The sequence below is a fragment of the Helicoverpa armigera genome, chromosome 10 (genome assembly GCF_030705265.1).
Source record: "Helicoverpa armigera isolate CAAS_96S chromosome 10, ASM3070526v1, whole genome shotgun sequence".
Classification (NCBI taxonomy): Eukaryota; Metazoa; Arthropoda; class Insecta; order Lepidoptera; family Noctuidae; genus Helicoverpa; species Helicoverpa armigera.
Genome location: NC_087129.1, coordinates 6,428,165 through 6,452,304, shown reverse-complemented (window position 1 = coordinate 6,452,304; position 24,140 = coordinate 6,428,165). Strand labels below are relative to the sequence as shown.

At 37.6% G+C, this 24,140-nt stretch overlaps 1 protein-coding gene across 2 annotated transcripts in view; it reads right to left on the bottom strand.

Moving 5' to 3' along the window:
* LOC110372341 (paired mesoderm homeobox protein 2A) overlaps nt 1-20,050 on the bottom strand; it is a 32,318-nt gene extending 12,268 nt beyond the window's left edge. For both annotated transcript variants that reach the window (XM_064036645.1, XM_064036646.1), the window contains exons 1-2: nt 19,555-20,050; nt 9,752-9,948 (exon numbers count right to left, since the gene is read on the bottom strand). In XM_064036645.1, coding sequence (XP_063892715.1) covers nt 9,752-9,948; nt 19,555-19,783 — 426 coding nt within the window. In that variant the 5' untranslated portion in view covers nt 19,784-20,050. The remainder of the gene's footprint in view (nt 1-9,751; nt 9,949-19,554) is intronic.
* Nucleotides 20,051-24,140: the final 4,090 nt, after the last annotated feature.

The window sequence follows — 24,140 nt, the reverse complement described above, 5'->3', positions numbered from 1 at the left end:
TAATAACTCTAAACTTAATTCTCCTTTCTCTTATCTATTAAAAATTAATAAGTTCTCTTAAAAAATCGAGAAAGCTACGAAGATAAAAAATCTTGGTAAGATTTAAGTAAATTCTCGCATATAGCAGCTCGCCTCATTCAAATCCGTAAGGGGTAGTTTAATACAGTTCCCTCGGCAAACAGTGGCAAGCAACAATGGTTGAGTATTAAAATAAACAGAGCGGCGCGTCGCCATGTGGCTCGGTCGTGGCGAGCAAACACAACACAGACTAATGTATTCACAGGCTGCACATACAGCGCCCGCGCCCGGCGCCGCCTCCTCGCCTACAACTTCACTTTGATTTACTAATTAACCTATGACTTGCATAACTCCACTTGCAACAACATCACAATCAAATACTTGCGCTTATAATATGTAGATGGTACATCATTTTTCATCAAATAAGCTAGGGGAAGCCGGGAGTCATCTGTTCAGCCCATTATTTGGCGCTTCAATGTAAAAAATATGAGCGCGCTAAACGTAGTGGAAACTAAAACGATTAAGTGCTACTTCATAGATCCTGCTTATAAACAAATGCATTTATCAAAATGTGAATAAAACTTAGTTGTCAAGTGCATAGATCACTATTTTTACTGAACATAAAAGCTTTCCTAGAGCAAATAGTTCTGCAAACAACCTTTCCAAATTACATTGACCGTGTATGTAGGTAACGGATCGGAACCCTTAATAAATAAATAACACATATTTATTTACTGAAACGCTATAAACCTACGAATAGAAATGGCTAGGAGCGTCACTAATTGGCAAGTTAAAGCTATGAGTAATAAATAAAGGCTCGCCATGTGTCGGTGTTTGCGCATTCAACTAGCGTTATGTGCAAAGGTTGGAGTCGACACGGCCGTCTTTATTTGACACGTTGTCAGAGAGGGCACGAGCCCTCGAGGCGTATGAAAAACGTGAGGCCGCGCGGAATGATCTAATTGTATTCATTAGCCGGGCCAGGCCGCGCAAATATTGACACGAGCGGGACGCGGCCTCGGACCGGGGGCTCGGGCCCGGGAACCCCAGCAACGCTTTGATCATAACCGATAGTTAGAGAGGTGATATGTAGAGAACTTGTTACATGGATCTCGCAGTTCACGTGAAATAAAATGAATTAGAGCTGTAAAGTAAAATTACATCGTTTTGGGGTTGAAGCAGGGATAAATACTGGTAATTCGTTGTATTTTCTGGTGATGCTCTTTTTTCTGATTTCTGATGACTACCTAAACTTGTAAAATATAAAGGTACTTAAAAAAAAGACTTTACTTATGCGCTGGTAGTATTGCTGGCAATACACAAGTAGTACGAGAACAAAGAGGTAATTTATTCCCAACACAATGTATCCTCAAATAATGGTACTTAATCTAAACACCGTGAGCTAAAAATAATTAGCTACCAATCTCACTGAAAACAAAGTGGGTCTGCGTAAAGTTAATACAAAATAAATCAATCGTCAGGCCGACGCGGTCGAGCGGCCAAACATCGCGAACACACCCCACTGTTTATACTTAGCGGATGAAAAGGCAACACCGAACGCCCCGGAATAATATTAGCTACCCTCAATAAGCCATTGAAATCTATCAACTGGGAGCTCGCACCACGAAAGGCAACCCTATGCTGCGAACATTACAGTTCAATTTTAAATGTAGGGATGATATTCCTACGACGTTTTGGCGAGGTATTATTTTTTTACTAACTGGTAACATGTGTTAACATTTGATGATAATCCAGGATTAACACATCATAATAAAGAGATGAATGCATCGTTTATTCAGGCCGTATGTCGGCACCATTCGACAGCGTTTAGTGAATGACAGGTGTGCTGACGCAACTCATCTTATTTGATTGGATTGGATTTAACTGGGTCGCTAAAGATTTTGCATTAATTATATTGGTGTGATGCGTGTTTAATAGTTGTTGTTGGGATGACTCCGGATTTGGTTATATTAAGTAGCTTAACAGACAATTAAATAAACAAAAAAAAATTTAAACAGCTATTACTTACGTCCTAAAATGAGTTCAACTGAACTCTTAGAGCAAAAATTAGGTTCTTTCATCAGATTTATAACAAGGAGACAGACCTTATTGTCTGTTGTATTTAACTGAAAAGCTAGTGCCAGTAACACACCGCATAATGGCTTGTAGTCAAAATTATCTCGTTTCAGTCGAAACCAGAAGATTCATACTTTGTTAAATGTGCATTCATATTAATAAAAATGATCTTAAATACATAGCTATATATTTAGAAATATGTATGTATGTATCAGCATCCTTGTCCATCGTAAACATTTTTCAAATATTCTAGTGTTTAATATACTCCTACATGATCATAAAATAAGATGGCTATATAATGGTCATAGTGACGTCACAGTTCGCGACAGATGTGAGCGAAGCGCACGGTCCATTACTTGTCACCCCTATTATCCAGTGCTTAGTAAATAAACATTGGATTAACTATTAACTAGAAATGTATGACGTTTTGATATACTTTTGTGTCCAAAGTTCATAAATAATATTCATAGGAGTAAACTTAACCTGCAGTGGGATTTCTTTTAATGACGAACTGAATAACAGGAGTAGGTAATTGCAAACTCTTTCACTTAAGCAAAATTTAAAGATCTACTTTTTACAAAAAAGAGATATTTTTTCTAAAACAATATATTAAACTGAGTAAGTATAAAAATTTTCCAGCTAACAATATCGAAATTACAACTCGAGATAACAGCAAAACAATTAATCATTCGTAACTAATCGATATCTGACTTCCCTAAACCATTCGATCGCCTCCCTCTGGGTTTTTCAATTAAAAATGTAACAGATTTGAATCGATTTTGACGAATCACCGTGATTGGTCCGAGTTGCTTCCGCGAGACAATGCTGTAATCAGTTTGATCATGGCACGCGACACGACAAATAGCCGATACTGATCGGCAGATGTTTAGTTAGGACTGTCTCCCGAATTTACTTTGTTGATTGAACTTTGAATTTATCATCTACAACAAACCATACAATTCAATATTGCACAGTCAAATATAAACGAACATAAAGTTAAGGACATTATTGACATATTCGTATATGACTATGAAACCAATACGTTTGATTGACCCCACTGGTGTTTATAATATTTTTCCGTTTATAGCCAGTATTTTGAAGACCCAATAAACATCATACCTTAGCCGTAAACTGATGTCATATTCGCGAGGTATAAAATGTTATGAATATTTGTAATAGGTAGAAATAAATTGTATCATTGTGTAACAGCTAAAGGCAAGCACTTTAGCTGTAATTGAGTGTTTTAATTATTGTGTGTAAATATTTAAAATGGCATTGCCGAAATCTAAGAATTATAAAAATAATCAAAATAAAATGTAGACGCTAAAAAAGGTTCAGTTGCTCTGTTGCCATTTGGCATTTTTATGAATAAAAATAAGATTTCGAAAATATGACACAAAATGGCCAGTCAATAAAAGCTTTTATATTTTTCCTTTTTTTAAGGACAAAGAGGCTGCATCAGTTTTTTAACCTATTTTAAAATACAATAACGCTAATGCATTTTTGTGATTTAAATTCCGATCAAATAAAAACAAACTTGCAAAAGTAGCTGAAAATCTCAATAATTCGTCATCTTTGTGATTTAAATTCCGAACAAATAAAAAACAAAACAGGCTGAAAACTAAAAAAAGTATCCTTTTTTTATCAGATGCTTAACCTCAACATACCATGTGCGTTAAAATTACAATGATGTGCAAGATACCAGTAACACTCTATAAAATAAATAGGGTAAATGAGTTGCGATTTTTATAATGATAAATGTTATGAGGAAGGGGCAAGAAAAAATGAATAAACTAGAGTTAATGCAGGGACAATAGAGTCACTTGTCCCTCTGTCGTTGTTAAATGGTTCGTGAGCTTAACTTTTGTGATTGCCACCGCCAAATGTGGGGCGGTGAGGACCAAATGTATCATTGAATTCATTGATCCTACTATTCTGACATTAGTTGAAACTAATGTAGATCGTAGTTTTATAGGCACCATGATGTAGGAATGCTTTAAACCACAGATTTCCTCTTTATTGTTCAGTGTAATCATTTTAATATTATATTTTAAATACGAACGAATATTTTTTTTAGGAAATGATATACCTAGACAGCAAAATCACTTTACATAGAATAGTCTATGTAAAGTGATTTTGAAAATTATTTAACTAATGCAAGGCCACATCATCCCGAAGAACTACGTGCTACATAATAAGATGCACTCAATACGCTCGGTATTATGCACAATTAACCATATAATTAAAACAAAAAACGTCTTTCCCAAAAACGATCTGAGTCCACCCAAAACTACATACACATATGAATGAATAGTTCCCTCTATGGTCATATTCCTCGGCGCATCGGTTATGACGCCCATATATTCCCGACGTACGATACTTTGTGACAGCCGCCTATGTCCCCTGCCGAACTTGCGACACAATCGTAGAACAATGAACTTGCTGTTTAGAATTGCAATGACTTATAACTTTTACGAAGATATATCATAAATGTGATTCGGAATGTTTCTGGAATGAGAGTGAATGAAAAAAAAATGGTAGAGGCGGTTTGTGCTTTATAATGCTCAGAAATCGAATCGTTCACATGTCGTTCAGTTATATCGAATTAATTGGTTTAATGTTAAAGTTACTCAGCTAGTTATAGTTGTCGTTGCAGGTAAACATTTCCATTACCTAAACCGAAATTAACCGTAACAACAATTTTTACAACCGTAGCTTCATAAACAATATCACCATATCGTGGGAAATAAACATACAAAAAACCAATAAACACTAAATGGCCTATCACCCTGTTCTCCTGTCATCCACACCATGGGAAAACCAAATTACAATACCCAAGACATTTCCATACGTGGGGTTTCACAGAGCAATTTTCTGCTATTCGAATTGTATTACTATCCCATAGAGACGTGATAGTTGCACTTGATCCCACGAATCCCTTAGGACATTACAACAAGTCGCGATCTAAATGAAAAATAATTGCGCGAACCGGCTAAAGGGTGACATAGACAGACAGAGATAGAAAATTGACAAGCAAGCAAGTTAGAAAGGGATGAAAATATATTTGTAAGCTAGTTAGAGTTGTATAATCTGAACTTGGTATAAACGCTTCGGTAATTGTTAGTGGGCAAACTTCGATACCTTTGGGACGTCTGATGTGAGAACTACGGAAAGAATTACTTTCACACGTTTGCGTGTTCGTGGGATGTACATTAATGATACACAGATTTTTGGCAATGACATTAATAGGATCATAAATATTTTTTATATGAATTATATTTTGATTAGTTCCCATTCGATTGATATCTGTTAATACTTTCTCATCTAGTTTATAATTCCCATGTTAAACTTGCCAAAATATGGTATACTTGGACTGTAATAAAAAGCTTTCCATGTTCAAAATAATTACGTCTGTTTTTGAAAACAAATCATTATTATAGCTTATGACGTATTTCGTAGCATTTTCCGTAGCCCGTAGCACACCCTCCGTAGCTCCTCTCATACCTACGACCTCGAGGCACTTTTTAATCGCTTTAAGTGCTTGCTAGGATTTCCAACACTTATTTATCGTGAATAGCTAAAGAAGAAGAATGGTGTTTTATGTGGGAATAATACTATTGTTCGCTCGGAGGTAGAAAGCCAATTTAATCTGGAGTCATATTTTAGAAAGTCGTAAAACATTGCCTGTCCCTCAAATATCATCATCCTCCGAGCCTTTTTCCCAAACTATGTTGGGGTCGGCTTCCAGTCTAACCGGATTCAGCTGAGTACCAGTGCTTTACAAGAAGCGACTGCCTGCCCCTCAAATATAATCTCTTATAAACATTCCTGTTTTAAAGATTTTCGAAAAGTGAAAAGGGTATCATTAAATTTTAGATGGACAAAGAAATAGGTAGTATTCGTTGTAACAGATTCAAAGTCCATGTTCCGAAAATAATAAACATATCCTATTTTGCAAATCGTGTGAAAATACGAGAGATGTTAATCAATTAAGCAAGGCCGATTATCGCCACATCACAGCCATGGGAGTGAGTGGACACGGTGCGCCGGAGCAATCGGCCGAACATCTCCGATCTTCCCACGGAAACTGCCGAGTACTCTCATCAGCCCTCGTTGGTACCGTGTCAAACAAATGTCACGGCTCGTATGCAGTTTAATGGAGACAATACCTTTGATGATCGTAATCTGATACGCTTGTTCAGCGCTTTATAAAGTTGTTGTGTTGTAATGACTTAATTTGACTGTTCATTTAATGGGGTAATTTTATTGATCCTTCAGAACTGACACGCTGAAGTATTTCAACTATTTCATTATTCCCAAAAACTATAAAACCATTAATTAATATTTTTAATATTGTCATAAAACGTCGTTTAAAAAAAATATCTGTGATAAAAGATATGATTATAAGTAATCGTTATGAAACAAACTAAATCCTCGAAACTTGTTCTCGAGATAATACAATAGTGATATGGGATCAAGCCCCATAAGTTTATGCGCTACCCTACTGACAAAAGCAAGAATCACTAGACAAGAGCGTCCCGCCACTAAGTGATTACTTAATCCGCTTTTATCGTTAGCCGAACCGACGGCAATCAACGCGATTAACTAAGGGTTAACACTAAACCGTACCATTACTTAACGCTGTTGTTTCATTTAGATTCTAACCACTTAATATATGATATTGTGTACTCGGATTTGGGATGAAAACTATTGTAAACATGTAGCAGGTAAACGTTTTTCTGAAAAAGATTTTTCTGTAATTACACAATGAATGTACCTGACTATCGAAAGAAAATGGTACACGGAAAGAAATGTGTTTCAATCAGGTAATGAATTTTGATTATACAGCTATAAACAACGCCCAACCTAACGCGTACTTTCAACACTAGATAATAATTTTCCTTCCGTACCCGATAATAATATTATTATGGTTCTGTCGGCCCATAAAACTCAATTTTAGTAGACAATGGCAGTTTTATTCCCCATTTGAAGTGCAGCGAGCGACAAACATTTGTGGCAAGTGTATCTAATCAGGCGAGCGGCGGCCGAGAGGCGGCGCGTGCGGGCCACGTGACGCGCGCGTGTCGCACCTGCGCGCACGCAGGGTCACAATCTGCCCGAAACCGATCCCAATGCGAATCTGTGTTGAAATAACAACTACTGATTTTAGACGCCCTTGGACAAACTCAAAGTCTTTGAGGACAGTATCGGATGATTTAAAACAATATTCTGAGAAGGTCTTTTTTTACTACACATAAATAATGACTGCAATAAATATAATGCAATGCCAAGATTTAGTAGAAAGTCAAAATATAATTATGCGGGGGACATTAGAACGTTCTAACATTAAAATGATCAAAACAAAGTTTGCATCACTGTATAACTTTCATTCTTAAATTGAACGTCTCTCTGCAAGTCTCCACAAGGGCGTAAAACCAATTACGAGAAAGCTATGGCAGACGGTGCATCAGCCCCGGCGGTCCCGGTGGACTGCAGGCGCAAGATCTTAGATCGAGAGCTGGATTGACATTTTGTTGGCGGATCCCGGCGGGTTGCATGTCAATCTTTATTGCTGCCTCACGGGCCAGGGAGAGCCCCTGTCACGTGTCAGGTGACCACGGCCACCAGGCTTGTAATAACAATGATGCTTGCATCCTCACTGAAGATGAATTAAATAAACGGTATCTTGTTCTTCATTAGTGGCTCGTATTTCTATTATTCATGGGCATTTATATCATGATGATATAATTTCATAAGTTTAATTATCAGACAGTATAGTCAAGTATTGGAAACTGCTGAAAAATAATAACTTTACGAGGTTTTGCACTTTTATATGTGATATTTTTTGCTATAGGTAATCGAAACGTATCGGGTGTAGGATAAAAACAGAGGGTGATAGCCAATGTGTTCATTAATGAAACATGAACAGTAAACACAATCCCTTGTCTCAACTCGAACTAATCTCTCGCGCCGCACGGGGATAACAATAAAACCAAAATCGTCTGTGATAATATAGAATTTATTGACTCGGACGCCACCGTGCAACACCGCTTGATGGATTAAATTGCCCTATCCCTATGACAACGTTGGCACAGAAAAAATACGCTGTGTATTAAAAAGCAGCTGGTCATTTTTCAAGTGATTCCTTTTGCTCTAACTGAACAGTTGGCCGACTTTTTGTTTCCACCGGACGGGGCTTATGGCAAATTGTGCGTTTGCTTAACGCTTTCGCCCACGAGCACTGTTTGCCAACAGCCTCTGATGAATTTGGGTAGGAGCCGCGTGTTGAATTAGGACACGCCGCTCTTGACGTGCATATTTTTTTTATGTAAATTCATTGCTGACCACGGTTTCCGTGATTGTTTGGACACCTAATTACATTAAGCCAGCATAATTCAAATCTTTTGTTTCGAATTAAACTTCAAACAAAACTATAAATACCGTTAATACTGTTACCAAACAAAATTAATTAATATTCATAATTTAAAACACGCCGCTGCTTAATTATAGATATAAAATACGGTGCAGCATTAAATTGATATTTGTTTATTTACCGAAAAACAACCCGCTCGTTGCAGTTATCCGGTTTTAATTGTAATATGTGAATTCGTATTTTCCAGGCGAGTTTTAATTATCAGGAGTCGCGCGCGCTTGAGTTACGCGACCGCCCGCAATATTTATGGCGGCACCCCACCATTCCAATACACTTTTTAACGTAATGAGCGCTCGTTGCCGCGGGAGGGTGCCACCCGCTTATGTATACAACAACGCGATTGTTTATCCATTACACAGAGCCTATATACTGAAATATATCTACTGTGTTATGTCGTTAGTACACTGGTAACCGAATCGAAAATACAAAAACAAGTTTCATGAAAATAAATGAAACAGAATGTAGGTTTGTGTCGTTGGGCACAATAAGAGTGTCGGTTGCGCCGAGGGCGTCATATCCCGGAATACGTGATCAGGTCGCGAGTCACCGCGCGTCATACGTGATCAGATAACTATAAGACGGCGCAGCACTCTCCCGATTCTGAATTGCATTAAACATTCAGGAGCAGCACACGTCGCCCATCTGACTCACATAAAAATGAGCGCTTATTATGAAATTAACTAGAGCAACCGCACGATGTCTGCTCGCTTTTTTTCGTAGGCACCGCCCGTCAGCCGCACTCGAATTACTGGACGCTAATTGGACTGTGGAAATGTGACGGACGGCGCGGGAAACCATTTATTTTTTTCAAGCCTACCGTGCCTTTAGCAATAATCTCCCTAAATCCGTATTTTTTGTATTATCTTCATTTTTGGTTTCACCGCATGCGGAATCAAAGAATAATTTGTTCAAAATATGAAATATGTCGGCGAAAACCAATTAATAATTCGAGCTCAATGAATTAATGAAATTAGTTTGAAATTAAATAATGCTCAATGCATAACACGTTTCATTTATTTCCTTGAAAGCATGGAGCGTTATGTCCAAAAAGAGTAAACATTACATAAACGCTGAACACTTTCTTTCATCCATATTTTTCGTGCTTTTTAGTTTTTTAAACAATTTTTTTACCTAGAGGGCTCTATTATCCAAGAGCAATACCAGCTGAAATAGTTGAATCAACAGTAAGTATAAACTAGTTGAATATGTCATGAGTTCACGAACCTGCACCCTAGCTTCAGTCAGGTCTATCTTCATGGCGATCTCCTCTCGCGTGTAGATGTCAGGATAGTGCGTCTCCTGGAAGGCTCGCTCCAGCTCCTTGAGCTGAGCTGACGTGAATGTGGTCCTTATTCTCCGTTGTTTGCGCTTCTCCGTCAGCGAGCCCTCGTGTCCGCCGTACACTTTGTACGGGAGGCCGGCTGTGGAAGATAATATGGATTGTAATTTGGATAGAAAATTACTGGTATGAAATATAGATTTAATAAAGATGCGATATTGAATTTAAGTAATGGACATAAGGTTTTAAAGATTAATTTGTTGCCAGGTTTGTGATTAAGTAGTTCTGAAAAAAAAACTTGTAAAAACGTATTTTCAAGTAGCTATTACAACAAATATAATGGGTAACACGTTGAACGACAATTTTAGTCTAGATACCATATCCGTAGGTAGGTATGCTTTTTTTAAGTTTGATCCTAAATATTCATTTGTATAGGTGTTGTGTGTATGAAAAGATCTTAAACCATTTACATCTAAACTATAGGCATAATTTACTTTCATTAACTAAACCAACCAAGGAAACAATTTTACTCATTTTACATTTAATTATACAGGGTTACTGGTAAGTAGACCGCATCCTTTCAGGAGGTGATAGTATAGGTCAATACGGACAAATTTGACCATGGGATACACTGGCCAAAAGTTAACCCGTTTCAAGATAATCGAATTTCAAGATCAGTCGTCTAGATACACGTATACATTTTCATTATTAGTCAAAAGTCTCGTTTTTGTGGATTTTTGTGTGTTTTTGGATAGAAGATGAATCACTTCATAATAACAAACCATAAAACTGTACAAATCACAGAGGAAATTATAGCGCACAGCAATTACTTTTTTAATAGCTATTTTCTCAAAAATATTACTCTTCATTTTTTTGTGCAAAATACTTAAAAAACATCTACATTTATCTAGCTATCCAAAAAGGCACAAAATACACAAAAATCCGCAAAAACGAGACTTTTAACTAATAATAAAAATTCATACGTGTACCTAGACGACTTGTAAAGAAAAGATCTTGAAATTCGATTATCTTCAAACGGGTTAACTTTTGCCCAGTGTATCCCATGGTCAAATTTGTCCGTATTGACCTATACTATCACCTCATAAAAGGATGCGGTCTACTTACCAGTAACCCTGTATATTTACTAACATTCAACAAATCCTGACAAATTAAAATTTCTTAAATGCAATGAGGCTCCATATAGCATGTAATTTAATGAGTGTTACAAGTAGGTAAGAGCAAGGTGCACGGCTGGCGGCCATTTTTGTGTCCCCCTCGGAGACGCTCCCTCTCCTCTCAATACCTACGAACAGTTATAGCTAGTACTGTTCCCGGGACTTTGTTCGCCATATTATTGTGGTTTTTACCTATTAGGATACTTTTGATTAAAGTAAGATGAATAAACTTGTTACAAGTCAAAGGATTTTTTTCGTCCTTTTACCGGTAAGTATTACAGACATATAATTACATTTGATACATATACAATTTAAAAAAGTAAATAATTATTTCTTTGCGTTTACATGAACGAAGATTATGTTAAACTCTTACTGCTTTCATACATTTTACCGCCGCCTTTTTGTCTTACTTTTATTTTATTTCAAGGTTGGTAATTTTATCAATAAGCGAAATTACGTTGAATTAAATTAGATGAAAGTTAAATCATATTCTTATGGTAACTGAATGATAAATAATATATTATCTTTCGAAAAAAGCCTGCTCCAAATTTTCAACCACAGTAAATGCTACGAAAACGTAGAAAAACTCGTAGCGTTAGGTTGTCGCGTGGCATAAGTATCGATCGTTGTAGCGCTACGCCGTAGCCCGGTGCTACGTGAGGCAATGGACTCCTTTTTATTTAGCGTCGCGTGCAACTTTGTGCAACTTAAATTAAAGTAAATTCATGGAATTCAATGTTAATATTTTGCAAGTACGTTTGTATTATTTACCTACTAGTCGAAAGTTACGTCTATAGTCTGATTACAATAAAATGTGACGTAAACGACTTCATTCCGTGAAATGTAGGTACAAATCTTATATTTGTTTCTTCATAGCTTTTTTATTTGTGCGGTCCTACACGCAGACAATTATGCTGTAACTAATCTCCTTTTCAGTATCTCTTAAGGGACCATTTCGCAATAGGCCGAATATCATCCTCCATCGTTTTATTTACCAAACAATGGAATAGGCTGTGACCATAAAATATGATCCTATGAAAGCATAACCCTAACCGGCTTAGACATTAGCTGCGGCAGGCTCAGCAGACCACAGACCGCACGCGCGCAGCGACAATTACCTCAAATGAACCGGAATTAATCGAGACTCGCTTCTTGGCCGAGCTGCGGTCTCATTTGCATTATTAATAGAGGCTGCGGGGCGGAGCACGGGCGGGGGACCTCGTGTCACTGCCCCCGCAACCCGCACCCCCCGCGCAATTTGCGGGATCTAATGAAGAGGATCTTTGCAAGATGTTTCTGTTCATAAGATGTTTAATTTGAGTTTGCAGTTCGTGGGTCAGGCAGGGCCGCTCATTGTTATTGCGAACGTTATGTTTTACTGGAGCCTGAACAGCGAGCTTTTACTGCTCCAGTATTTTTGTACCTTTCCACTCTTTAATATTCATGGTTCGAACGTGGACTTACATCTTTGGGAACTTTAAAAATCTCTGCTCATTTACTTATAATCCTCACAGCACCATTAGCCTAAAATATTAAGGCTTTCATTAGACAATATCCATAAATTATTGAAGGTTAATGTCGGCAATTAGCAGGCGAGTCACGTGGTGTGACGAGGCTTAGGTGCGTGCGAGCACGTGGCGCTAATGAATCGTCACGCGGCGATTAATTCACAGGTGATATGATCCGTGGCCTCCCCCCCCCTCTCTCCCCGACACTCCGCCAGTTAATTACAAGACGGCGAGACTGCTTGAAGGGCGCTAAGGACTTTATCAGAACCATATTTGCACTTGGGAATCTTACGTTTTGGAATATTCTTACAAGTTCCTGGTTAACCTCTATGTTTGGATCGAAACCAGTATGATTGCTTCCTTTCAGTCTTCATAGTAACCGATGATGTGGTCAAGATTTTGCTAATTTATTTGAATTGATAAAATGGATGCCTATGGCTATTTCTATGCCCCATGAACAACAAGCCATAGTAACTAACACAATTAATGTGGAAATACGTTTGAATACTTTTCTATGAAGGCTATAATCCCTCGAGTTGGGATTTACCGAGTGAATTATATCGCGATCCATCTCTATGTGAGCCGTGGTTCATTTTTCTCGCGTCACGCGAAAAGTTCGCCAACATCCATAATGCAGGCGATGTCGGCGCGTCATCGCGGCATATTGCGCCACCGCCCCCCGCGCGCCGCGCACCCCCGCGCACCCCGCTCGGCAAGGGTTACAGCTTAGATTAATGAATACTGCCCCGCGACCGTGTTACACGGCTTCCTCACGCCTCCATATATCACCCACTTTTCATTCTGTTACATAAGTCTAAAAATCTTCAAACCTGTTTCGAGACTATAATAAAAAGGAATAAGAGTAATGTGTACTGTGTAATATGTAAAGCAATATATTTTATATTACAAATAAACATGTGGGTAAATTTGCGTAATGGCAGCAGTAAAACGGAACACTTTTCGTGGAGCTAAATAAAATTGCGCGGGGTGGGAGACGCGCCGCCTATCGTTACCATTTACATAGAATTATAATAGATTTCTACATGTCTGTACATATTTTTATATTAAAATTTTTAGTGTTTTGCAGTGTTGATGAAAGGCACAGAATATACATATATATAAGAAAACGAAAATGGATCCTGTACTTTTAGTGCCATGCGCCTTATGTAACTTAAAAAAAAAGTCTCTCATGTGCGAAAAGAAAAACAACTCCCAAGGCAGTTCAACGACTTGGCAATATTCAACCAAGACCGCGTGATGTGCTGACAAAAGCCTGTAGGTAGGTATAGCTTTAACATATTCACATTTGCAAGAAAACAATAATTTCTTTTCTAAAAATAAAAGTCAGCGTCCCTCGTCGAGTGCGGCGCAGTAACATTGTAGAAGTTACGATCGCGGCTCCGGCTCAGCTCAACTGTGAGATATTGCCTTTTTTATGACCCACTCTACTATACTATACTATACTGGGACAGAATAGATCACATGATACGATAAAATATTGCCCTCGGTCCTCGCACCAAATCGAATTAACCCGTCCACTTGCATACAAAGGCGACATGAGAATAGAAATGGCGATATCGAGTTAGGATAGCGACCTGTTTTCCCTCCGCAATGCTCAGTTTTGTGGACGTGGGACGAACACATAAAATGTTTGCTTTACGCGAAAATATTCTGAATCGAGATTTTGAAAAGACATCGCTTAGTTCCTTAACTTACTGCAGCGAGTTGTATTTATGTAAGTTAAGTTGTATTAATTGAGTGTATGGTGTTTAATGCATTCATATTTTTATCTTTCTTAGGAAAACGAATTGGAAAATAAAACTTATCAAAATAACTCCTGTAAGAAAATGGATTCAACTCCGCTTATACCTAAAAGATTCCATTTAAAAACTGTTATTTCTTATCTATGAAACACAAAATGAAAATCTTTGTTTAGTGTTACTAACACAGATTTAAGTTTTTTTATAAATACTAACAATGTTTTGTATAATATAATATGTATGTTAGTCTTTAAGGATGATGATGATGTCCTCCTAGCCGATTATCGGCTACGGCGGCTGTTCTCATTTAAGGAGATCAGCCAATTGCGCAGGACATATTATAGTGCACAAGCATTTGCGCAGACGCAGGTGCACTCCCTATTCCTTCACTCTCATAATCCGATGGGACGGCAATCCGACACGACCGGAGAGAGATCAGGCGCAGGACCGACATTTACGTGCTCTCCGATGCACGGGTGTATCAATCACCAACTTCCAGGCTCCGGGCTGCTTTGTGAAAGTCTTCTAAAACCCACAAAGCGATTTCGGCCCGACTCGGGAATCGAACCCGAGACCTCGTGCTCAGCAGCCGCACTTGCGACAGCTAGACCAACGAGGCAGTTAGTCTTTAAGGTATATGTATATGAATGGGCCTATGCAGCCTGAAAATAAAGAGATTTGATTTGATTTGTGTTTAACTAAAATTCATTGTAATAAAACATTTCTTTTACATTCCCCAATCTATTCCCAGCTGTAGGTGAACTGTTAATACCAAATCTAAAAAGGAACTCTAACTCTAAAGTTTTTGAAAAGACTATTCCGAATGTTGTCATATAATAAGTCTACACAGAATGCAAATGGAATCAGCGTAATCTTAACCCCGTAATTCTTGTAATTGTACTACAATTAATACACAAACTTGTAATTAATTTCAGAGTGATTAACGGGCATAATCCGGAGTTACTCGAGATTACGTGAGAGTTGCCGCGCGAGGTAAGTTATTGTGTTGCGTGGGCGTCGCAGGGGCGCGGCGGGGCGGGGAGGGGAGATAGGTCCACGCAGAGCCTCGAGCCGCAAGATGCAGAGAAGACTCGCTCCAGCTTCGCTGTCCTCCCCTTAAGATTCTCGCGGACGCCGTTGCCAATTAGGGACGCAATCGCTCACGCGGCGAGGAGCCTCCCCGCCCGGGCCCGCCCCACCCTGTGCACTAGTCTTTGTTTCGTGACCGACGTCGGCGTCGTCGCAACCTCCCGTCCCGCCACTTGTTCACCAAATGAAAACGGTTTCACTTTGGTATTACTAAGAGTAAAAGCAATAAAAATAAAGTTTAAGAAAGGTTTTCCACCTTTTTCCGCTTTGGTTTCCAAAGTTTATTTCGCCTTTTACCGTGACATTTTATAAATGATAGTAATAGGAAGTTTCTCTTTGAAACAATACGAGGTTTTCAGGTTGAAATAGTCTCTGATTTTAATATTGACTGATCCACCATGTACCTATCAAAAATAGAGTATGTACCTAGCCAAAATTTTATTTTACATTTTGTGTTTCGGCTTATTGTTAAGAAATTGAGAAATATCGAATCATTGTATTGATGCGTGCAAAAAAAGGTGTTAATCAAACGATAAGATATCCATCTAATTTCTATAAACGAGCAATTCTTGTTTCGACTTTAATGATGTTTTGTATGCTGCTGATGGTATCAGGAGCAAAATCGATGGTACTGGATTTTAAGAAAGAATGCCGGTTCATGCTCGGTCATTCGCATATTTAGTCGAAAATATTATCAGACTTTAAAACGAAGTCATTTCAAAATCGCATCTTATAAAGAAAATGTCAGTGTCCGAAGGTATTAGATTTAGGACTACATTTACCATTAAATGTGTAACAACGTAGGTACTATATTAATTTATGTTTTTGCGAAGAAAGTGACATTAAAACATATTCTAATTATTTTTAGAAGTTTTCAGAATAGATAAATATTTAATTGAAAAACCACTTCTAATAAGCCAAAAGATCATAATTCTGTTTTACTGATTGAGAACCATTTTAACAATGGAGTCAAATAGTAATTAATTAAATTACTATATCGCTGACAGGCGCCTAACACCTTGTTCTATTAATTATTCAAAATAATATAAATCGACCAATCGAGTTATAATTATGTTTTATCCGTAAGATATGGGTAATGAACCATAAACTTCTCAATTAACTTGAACTTGAGAAAGTCCCCTGATGATTTGTAAAACAAATTGGTGATCTATAGTGCCGTGACGTTTAGCATGTGAGAGCATTAAATGGACAAAATAAAGCTTGCTTCTCTTGCTTTCCTCCGGTAAAAAATATCATCATATATATCACTCAAACATAACATTCGTTTAAATCACAAAAATTTTATGAATTCATACCAAAGTTATTTTGTTCGTTCCAATCATGAAAGTAAAAGTAAGAGTTGCTTAGATTTTGGTCATAATGCTCCATTTAAATAATGTCAACTGAATTGTACAATACTTTCTTTCTATTTATCTTGAAAAAGAATTGCATTTTAATAACTATCCACATAAGCTGTAAAAATCCGATATGTATTTACCAAAGTCCATACCACTAATTTTATAAGCGACTCTTATAAAATGAACCTATGAAAACTCAATAAGTCTAACCAGCATATTATTGCACAGCCTAACAAGATTCATAACCGGGTTTCGCATCTCATATTCCACAACATTCTTCAATTAATTATGAATTTAATTGTATTTCGGAAAGCATCCTTACGTATTACGGAATGCAAGTTCTCTGGGCCCGCCTGTCCGTTGTTGCACTTACAACGTGAGAACCACTGATTCCATTTCCATGCATTTTTCATTTGTAATTCATTTGCTCATAGTCTGGATGTTGGATGCTAGACTTTATTAAACTGTGCCAAGGCTTAATGTCTATTGCAAAAGCTTGAGTTCAGTATCAATTATTCTTGAATGGATTTGCAAGAACAAAGCAAAATAACTTAATTTTTAAATTACTTTATGAACGAACTTATATTCACTGAAAGTCGGCTGACTGTTTAGTCTGCAGTTTGCGGGTACCATTAGCCATAGTGTACCTATTAAGTTATTATTCAAATCAGAATAGAAAAACGTATTTTATTCTTTAGACTTTACTCAGATTAATATTAGTTTGTCACATATGAAGGTTTGACCAGACTTTTTTTACCTTGCGGGTGAATATATATATCACAATTTAAACCGTATCTACTTTTCGTATTTTAAAGTTAAACAGTTACTGTATTGCAGTTTTATGATGGATTTTACATTTTATGTCCCATTTTCATCAGCTAAGTAAATATTGATTTATATACCTACCTTCACTTTCTATGGTGATCAAGTTATAATGAACTAAAAAAGTAAATCTGCACAACTCAAGAATAAACCGAAGAGTGAATTTTGAACAAACATTAATTCTAGATAATATTTCAAAACCGGAAAAATATTGCATTCATGTCGTAGACCCTGAAGACCTGAGAATTTTGGTACTCTTTGGTCTTTATAAAGGTCTGCAATTACGGTTGCGATAAACGCATTTCTAAAGGCAGATATTTTCAGTTGAAGTTCTATTTACAACCTTTAAGAAGTAAAACTCGAGTTCTAACCTTTTTCTAAGGTGTCCTGAAACCTCAGTCACTTCTGTGTATTGACAACAAAGGAAAAACTTTTAAAGTCTCTTAATCCGAACAATGATCTTGAGATATTATATTGTTCAGTAAGCGTTTGTGAATCAGGATACAAGTCCAGTAACTTATCCCATAACTTAGAATAATGTAGGTATTACTGCAAAAGTGTAATTTTACAATAGGAACTAATATGCTCCTTGGGTTTATTTATTCTAGAAAAAGAAGTATGTACCTACTTCGCAAAAACTATAACGAAATGCTTTTTACTTTTTTCTCGGTCTTTCCGAAGAGACAAAAAAGCTTATACGAGTAATTTAACAGCAGAATACTCCCTTATATGAGTATTTGTGTTAGTACTGAAACATACGTAATAAATAATCAACTATTTGATATCTACTAGTTTGCCATCAAAGCCAAGAGTCCGAACTGAACTTCCCATCGTCATCATCCAAGGCTAATGCGTTAGCTACCAAGTCATAAGCCTAGCCTTTTCCTAGTGGGTTGGGATTGGCTTCCAGCCCAACTGGATGCAACTGGGTCCAGTTATCCGGGTAATAAATTCGGTATGACTCGGTATGACTTGACAGATTTTCTGGCTTCCTACTAACCCTAACAACTGCCAGATACATTCAAATGACAGTCAGGACCTATCATTAAAATAACCCATCCTAAACCGATGTGCCCAGCGTTGCTTAACCTGTGAACAATTGTCCTGTGGGATTTGTACATAGCCATGAGCCATCGTGGGAAATTAGTGACTATAATAATTCCATAATTTGCAATAGTCAGCGTGGAAATCAAAGAAAGTTGATTACCTAAGGAAAACACGACATTATTACATTTTCAGTGTGCTTTTATATGATTTGTATTTGTTTTCCTTCGATAGACATTGGACCTTTGTTGCTCGTCGACAGTTTTCTAAGACTTAATCATTATATGCTCATTTAGCCAATTTATTCTCAACATCTTTATTTGTAAATAACGTCATAGAATACATACTATTCTTCAACAACGTCTATTGCACTTTATTTTTGACATTTCAATCTCGTTCATATGTACCTAGATATATTCTAAATGTAAACAACGTAAAACTCTGCTTACGCTCTCTTCATTTATTTATTAATTAAGTAAAAAACAATATCCTATTCTCTTTTTAGTTTTATAAAACTAAACATGTAACACATACACTACAAAATGAGTCATAATCAGTGAATGACTCGAAAAGTATAAATTTTCATAATAGTCTTTTTTATTTTCTTCATTTCTTTTATCAGTATTTGATAAGAAAATATTTACAAAATATTAGTTTGTACAAATCAGTTTAAGAAAACATAAAAACAGCTTAAAGCATATATTTGTATTAATCTTAAGATTGAGAACAACCTCTACATTGAGCGCTACGCCCGCCGTGTCGTAGCCGTAACCGCTACGTAAGTTTTACGGAGTCGTAACCTCGTAGCGCTACGAAAATATGTTCGCACAGATTTATTCATGTTTGTTGAACGGTTAAGTATGTAAGTACCGTTTAAAACTCAAATGTGACCTAAATATACAGGATTTTATGAATATGATAGCTATTATATCAAAATCTCAAGTAAACGAAGAAAGTATGATGCCGTCGGTCAAACTTTTTTGAGTACTTACGTTGCAAATTCATGGATGGCGGGAAGATGTGATGGTTTCTCATGGCAGCGTCCTGCGGGCGCGCACACTGTGGTGGTGGTGGCTGGTAGCGCATGCCTTGGTATCGGTAGGCCGCCTGAGACATCTGGCCGCACGAAGCCAGCTCGCCCCAGGACAGCTCGCCGCCGCCCGAGCCCAAACATCCTCCTTCGAAGCCGCCGCCGGCGCCGCTCAGGTATCCGTACTCCATGGCGTTCAGCAACAACACCGGCTATCTACCCAAACACCCTGACATGTGCTCCAACAAGACCCGGAATTAAAATTTTGCGTAAAATAACAATATAGTGGTGCGAAAGCGCCGCGCCGCGCGGGGCGCGTGCGTCTTGTGTCGGAGGGAGCCACGCGAAGGCTCACAGCCGCATAATTGGATGAGCCGCGACTATATCGAATTATGCCGATTACAGATGGTATCGGATCCCAACGATAGTTTTTGCCGGCGCGGAGGACCGCGCGCTCGCCCCACTTGAAATCGAATGATAAGCCTAATTCAATAAGGACGATCCTCGAGGACGGGGCGGGGCGCGCACCCCCGGCGGCCGGCCAATGGTCGGTGCCAGCGGCGCAGAGCAGCCACGCGATTGGTCGGCGCCGCACCCCCTCTCCGCGCCGTGACTCGGGGGTGCGTGTCACGACACTTGTCTACTTTTCTTTTCGCCGACAGTTCCTTTGTCATTGAGGAAAATAAAAAAGTTGTAATTAACGATCCAGGTAGGTACCTACTTAACGAATGACTATAGGTATTTAATCTGCAACTTTGTTACATAGAATAATATTTAGTTAATTAATAAAAAAAGTAACAAAGCCTATAATTCATTAATTAAGTATCTTTACAAAAAATTACAACATTTGAAACAAATGTTATTCACCACACTTATTTTTTAGAAAGTCTTTTCACGCATATTTTAAGCATGTTTTGTTTTTCGCATCTTACATATTAAACTTTTATGCTGTCGTAATATTTTTTTACAATTATTATGTAGTACGTATGATATAATCAGAATAATGATCACAATAATCGGAAATTAAATTAATTTGCAAATATTTTTGTTTATTAAGTACACAATGCGTAAACAATCCCTTAAAAACACCAACATATTTCCCTTCAAAAACATTCTAAAAACCAAACACACCAATTATATAAATCTGGAACCGGCGTAATAAAACGGAATCATTTCATTTAGTTTCGGTTCCTTTGGGATAACTCGATAACTGATAAAGTTCTTCAAGGGAACTCCCCGCGTGGTAAGACCCGAGACTACGACTGCGCGCTGAATAAGTAAAGACAAGAAATGCTAATGTGACCTTTCTACCTTTTACGTTTTTAATTTTAATTTAGTTTTATAGGCAAAATATTTGAAAGAGAAAGTTTTGAAACTGGCACTAGGTCTATTAATTAAACTTTGTTTAATTTTAAATTGGACTGCTCCTAAGTAAGTTTAGTTTGGTGAAAAGATGCTATAATTGATCACCGTTACTCATTATGATTATCTACGATTTATATTTAAAATTGCCGATGCCTTGAAAAAATATCCTGTTCTGTGTTAGGTAAGTATAGGATGTAAGTATACTTATCGATAAATAAGCATTGGCAGAATTCTAGGTGCTACAATGCTATGTTATTGCTATCAACGAGACATCGATGCAGTTTTGATTTAAGTTTAATTTCTTGTGCTACACTAAAATTACTATAATGTTTAAAAAATTGTCTTAATTAATTATTAAAGTAAATCTCCCGTACTTTAAAATAATAAGTCTTTTATTGTCACAATCAAGCAAACATAAGAAAAAACCTGGATCAATTCCAGACTTTTTTGCTCATATCAGCACAATTTGCCCATATCTACATAACACAATTCTAAACTAAAACAGCTATTGGAGAGGTTGCAGTTTTTACCATCAATGGTAAAACACATCTAACAAGAAATCACCGCAATTTCTAAAACTTAAAAACTATTTATGACATTATACAGTTTTTAGATAAATAAACTGTCCCATATATCCTGCACCTACACGTTCCTACATACCCACCAAGGACAGCGGGTGGGCTCACAAGCAGGGGATCGTGTGAGAAAATGACGCGTATAATATTCACAATATTGAAATTACTGCGAGTCAAGTCCTAAGGGACGGCGCACGCGGCCGCGCTTGCGACACTCAGCCCGCTGACTTATTTATTATTTATATTAATTACACTGTTGCTGCTGGCTTTTTTTTACATTTCTTTTTTTTTTGTTTTGGTGTGGTATGTGGTGATTATTGTTTGCGATGGTACCTATTTGTACTGATGATTTGTTGGGTACCGGATTTTATTTTTTACAGCAAAACAGAGCATATTATCCTATTTTCTAAATTATGATGGTTTTTCTCTTTAATTAGGTACACATAAATATCTTCTATCTAAACCAATGAAACCTGTCTACACAACCCTTAAGAAAAAATGTTCCCTTAAGAAAGATATATTGTTGAAAGGAATTTTAAATAAGGGTTAAGTTGAAACTAGGATTTGTTTTTTACATTAATGAGAAGTCAGTGAAGTTAACATAGACCTAATTAATCCATTCATAATTACTGTCCCTAACTAATATAATTTGACTTAAATCTTGTTGAGACATACCCGTACTAACTCTATAAGCGACATATCCCAACAATAGGTCCACGACCTCTATGAACAGCACAATTGCATGCATTTTCCAGGCAATAAATGAACCACCTATCACCACAACTTTTTGTTTGTTCAATTCCCACGTTAAAGAAAGCCACACTCCAGGAACACTTTATCATTACGGCAAGCAAAGTGCGTAGACAGGGGTAACGCAAATGGCGGGCATTCTGCGCTTGTCGCGTCTCGCGGGATGAAAAACAACAAGACTCCGCGGTAATATATGTGATCACTTAGCAACCTGCAATCAAACAACGACTGCCGCTTAGTTTTTCTCCTTTGCTGTCGACGAATGCCTTTTTCGTTTGTTTGTGTCTTTTTGCTCGTAGATTTTCTCAAAAATGTGCTTAGCGTAATTTCTCAGAACTTGTGACATAAAGTACATAGGTACTTTGAATTTACGTTTCATTACATGATTCTTCTAGAAAAGCTTTGGAACGAACTAAGACCACGTTATAAATAAGCGTCGCCTAAATCTTGGTACCCCAGAGTAAAATCAGAGATCCAATCTCTTTGGATCGAAAAACTTTAACCATGCTGCGATACAGCTAACACCTAGATCGTGAAAAATAGCATCATCTAAACAGCTTCAATATTTCATCTCAACCCAATTAAATCCAAAATCATAATCCCAAAACCAAAACTAAACAATACAAATACAATTTCGACCTTGACACACCAAATCAGTTTAAGACAAACTGCCTTAGCAAAACATTGCATGTATTTGCGGACTTGTCGTGGCTCGCAGTCTGAGGCCGCGGCATCTAATCTGATAATGCGTCGGCTATGGGCGGTGTGCGTGCGTCACTCTCCACTTACCCTCGGCTAATTCGATTTGCGCCCTCCCGGCCACATGCCGAGCTGCATCGCGACTGTCCCAGTACACACGCGTACATATTTTTAATTAACATTTTCGTTGCTGAAATATGGATGGTTTGGCAAGCTACAGGTATGCTTTCGGTTTTTTGAAACAGATTTTATTCATCTTACGCCTCATCTGAACTCAGAGATTCTGAAGCGAGAGGATGACATACCTGCTCAGGAATCCCTATGTAGTGGTGAATTGTAACTAAAATAACATTCAGTAGTTTTCAAACTTAACATAAACAGAAAGATAGTCGGAGAATTTGGTTTATAATGAGTAGTGATGTAGATAGACTGTAAAACTGTGTGGGACCACAAAATGTAAACAATATAACAACCGAACCGTCGCATCAAAAACTATTTCAACTACAAAATGCTGTAACTAATATTAATGATCAAAACTTTAGAAATTTTAAGATAACGACCCAAATTACATTAGTTTTATTTGGGAAATATCATTGAGTTTATTTTCAGAAAACAAGAACTATTCTGTATTTTTTTTCAGTCTGTTCCTAAATAAAGTTTACCAAGCTTAGTTTAAAGTTTAGCACAGCGAAAAATAATTAAACATAAGAAGGTACCTTATCAGGTTTTGTTCAATCAGGCATCAATTCCGGTCATCTCATTCCATTTATGAGAAGGCTCGATAGTTTACGTTATTGAGGCAGGTCTGAAAATAAACGATGCTTATAACTGCTCTTCCGAAGAAAATATGCGGTTATTTTATCCGTATGAAGATTTTCTATACAAGACCCTTCAACGTTGCAACTTATGGGACAAACTTTAACCACACATAAGGTAATTCTGTATTCACGACAGCTATAATTGAAGACTCTGAGCAAGGCCTTTGACTGCAGTGCAGACGAGGGCAGGGTCCGGAGAGGCGGTGAGGCGCGCGGGGGACGGGGTGTAGTGCACCTGAGCCCGTGATTGATGAGCCTCACCCATCGCCATGATTGCGAGCTGACGCCGCCATTAACAAAGATCACGTGACGAATGTACTTGGGTACTACCTTAAGACATG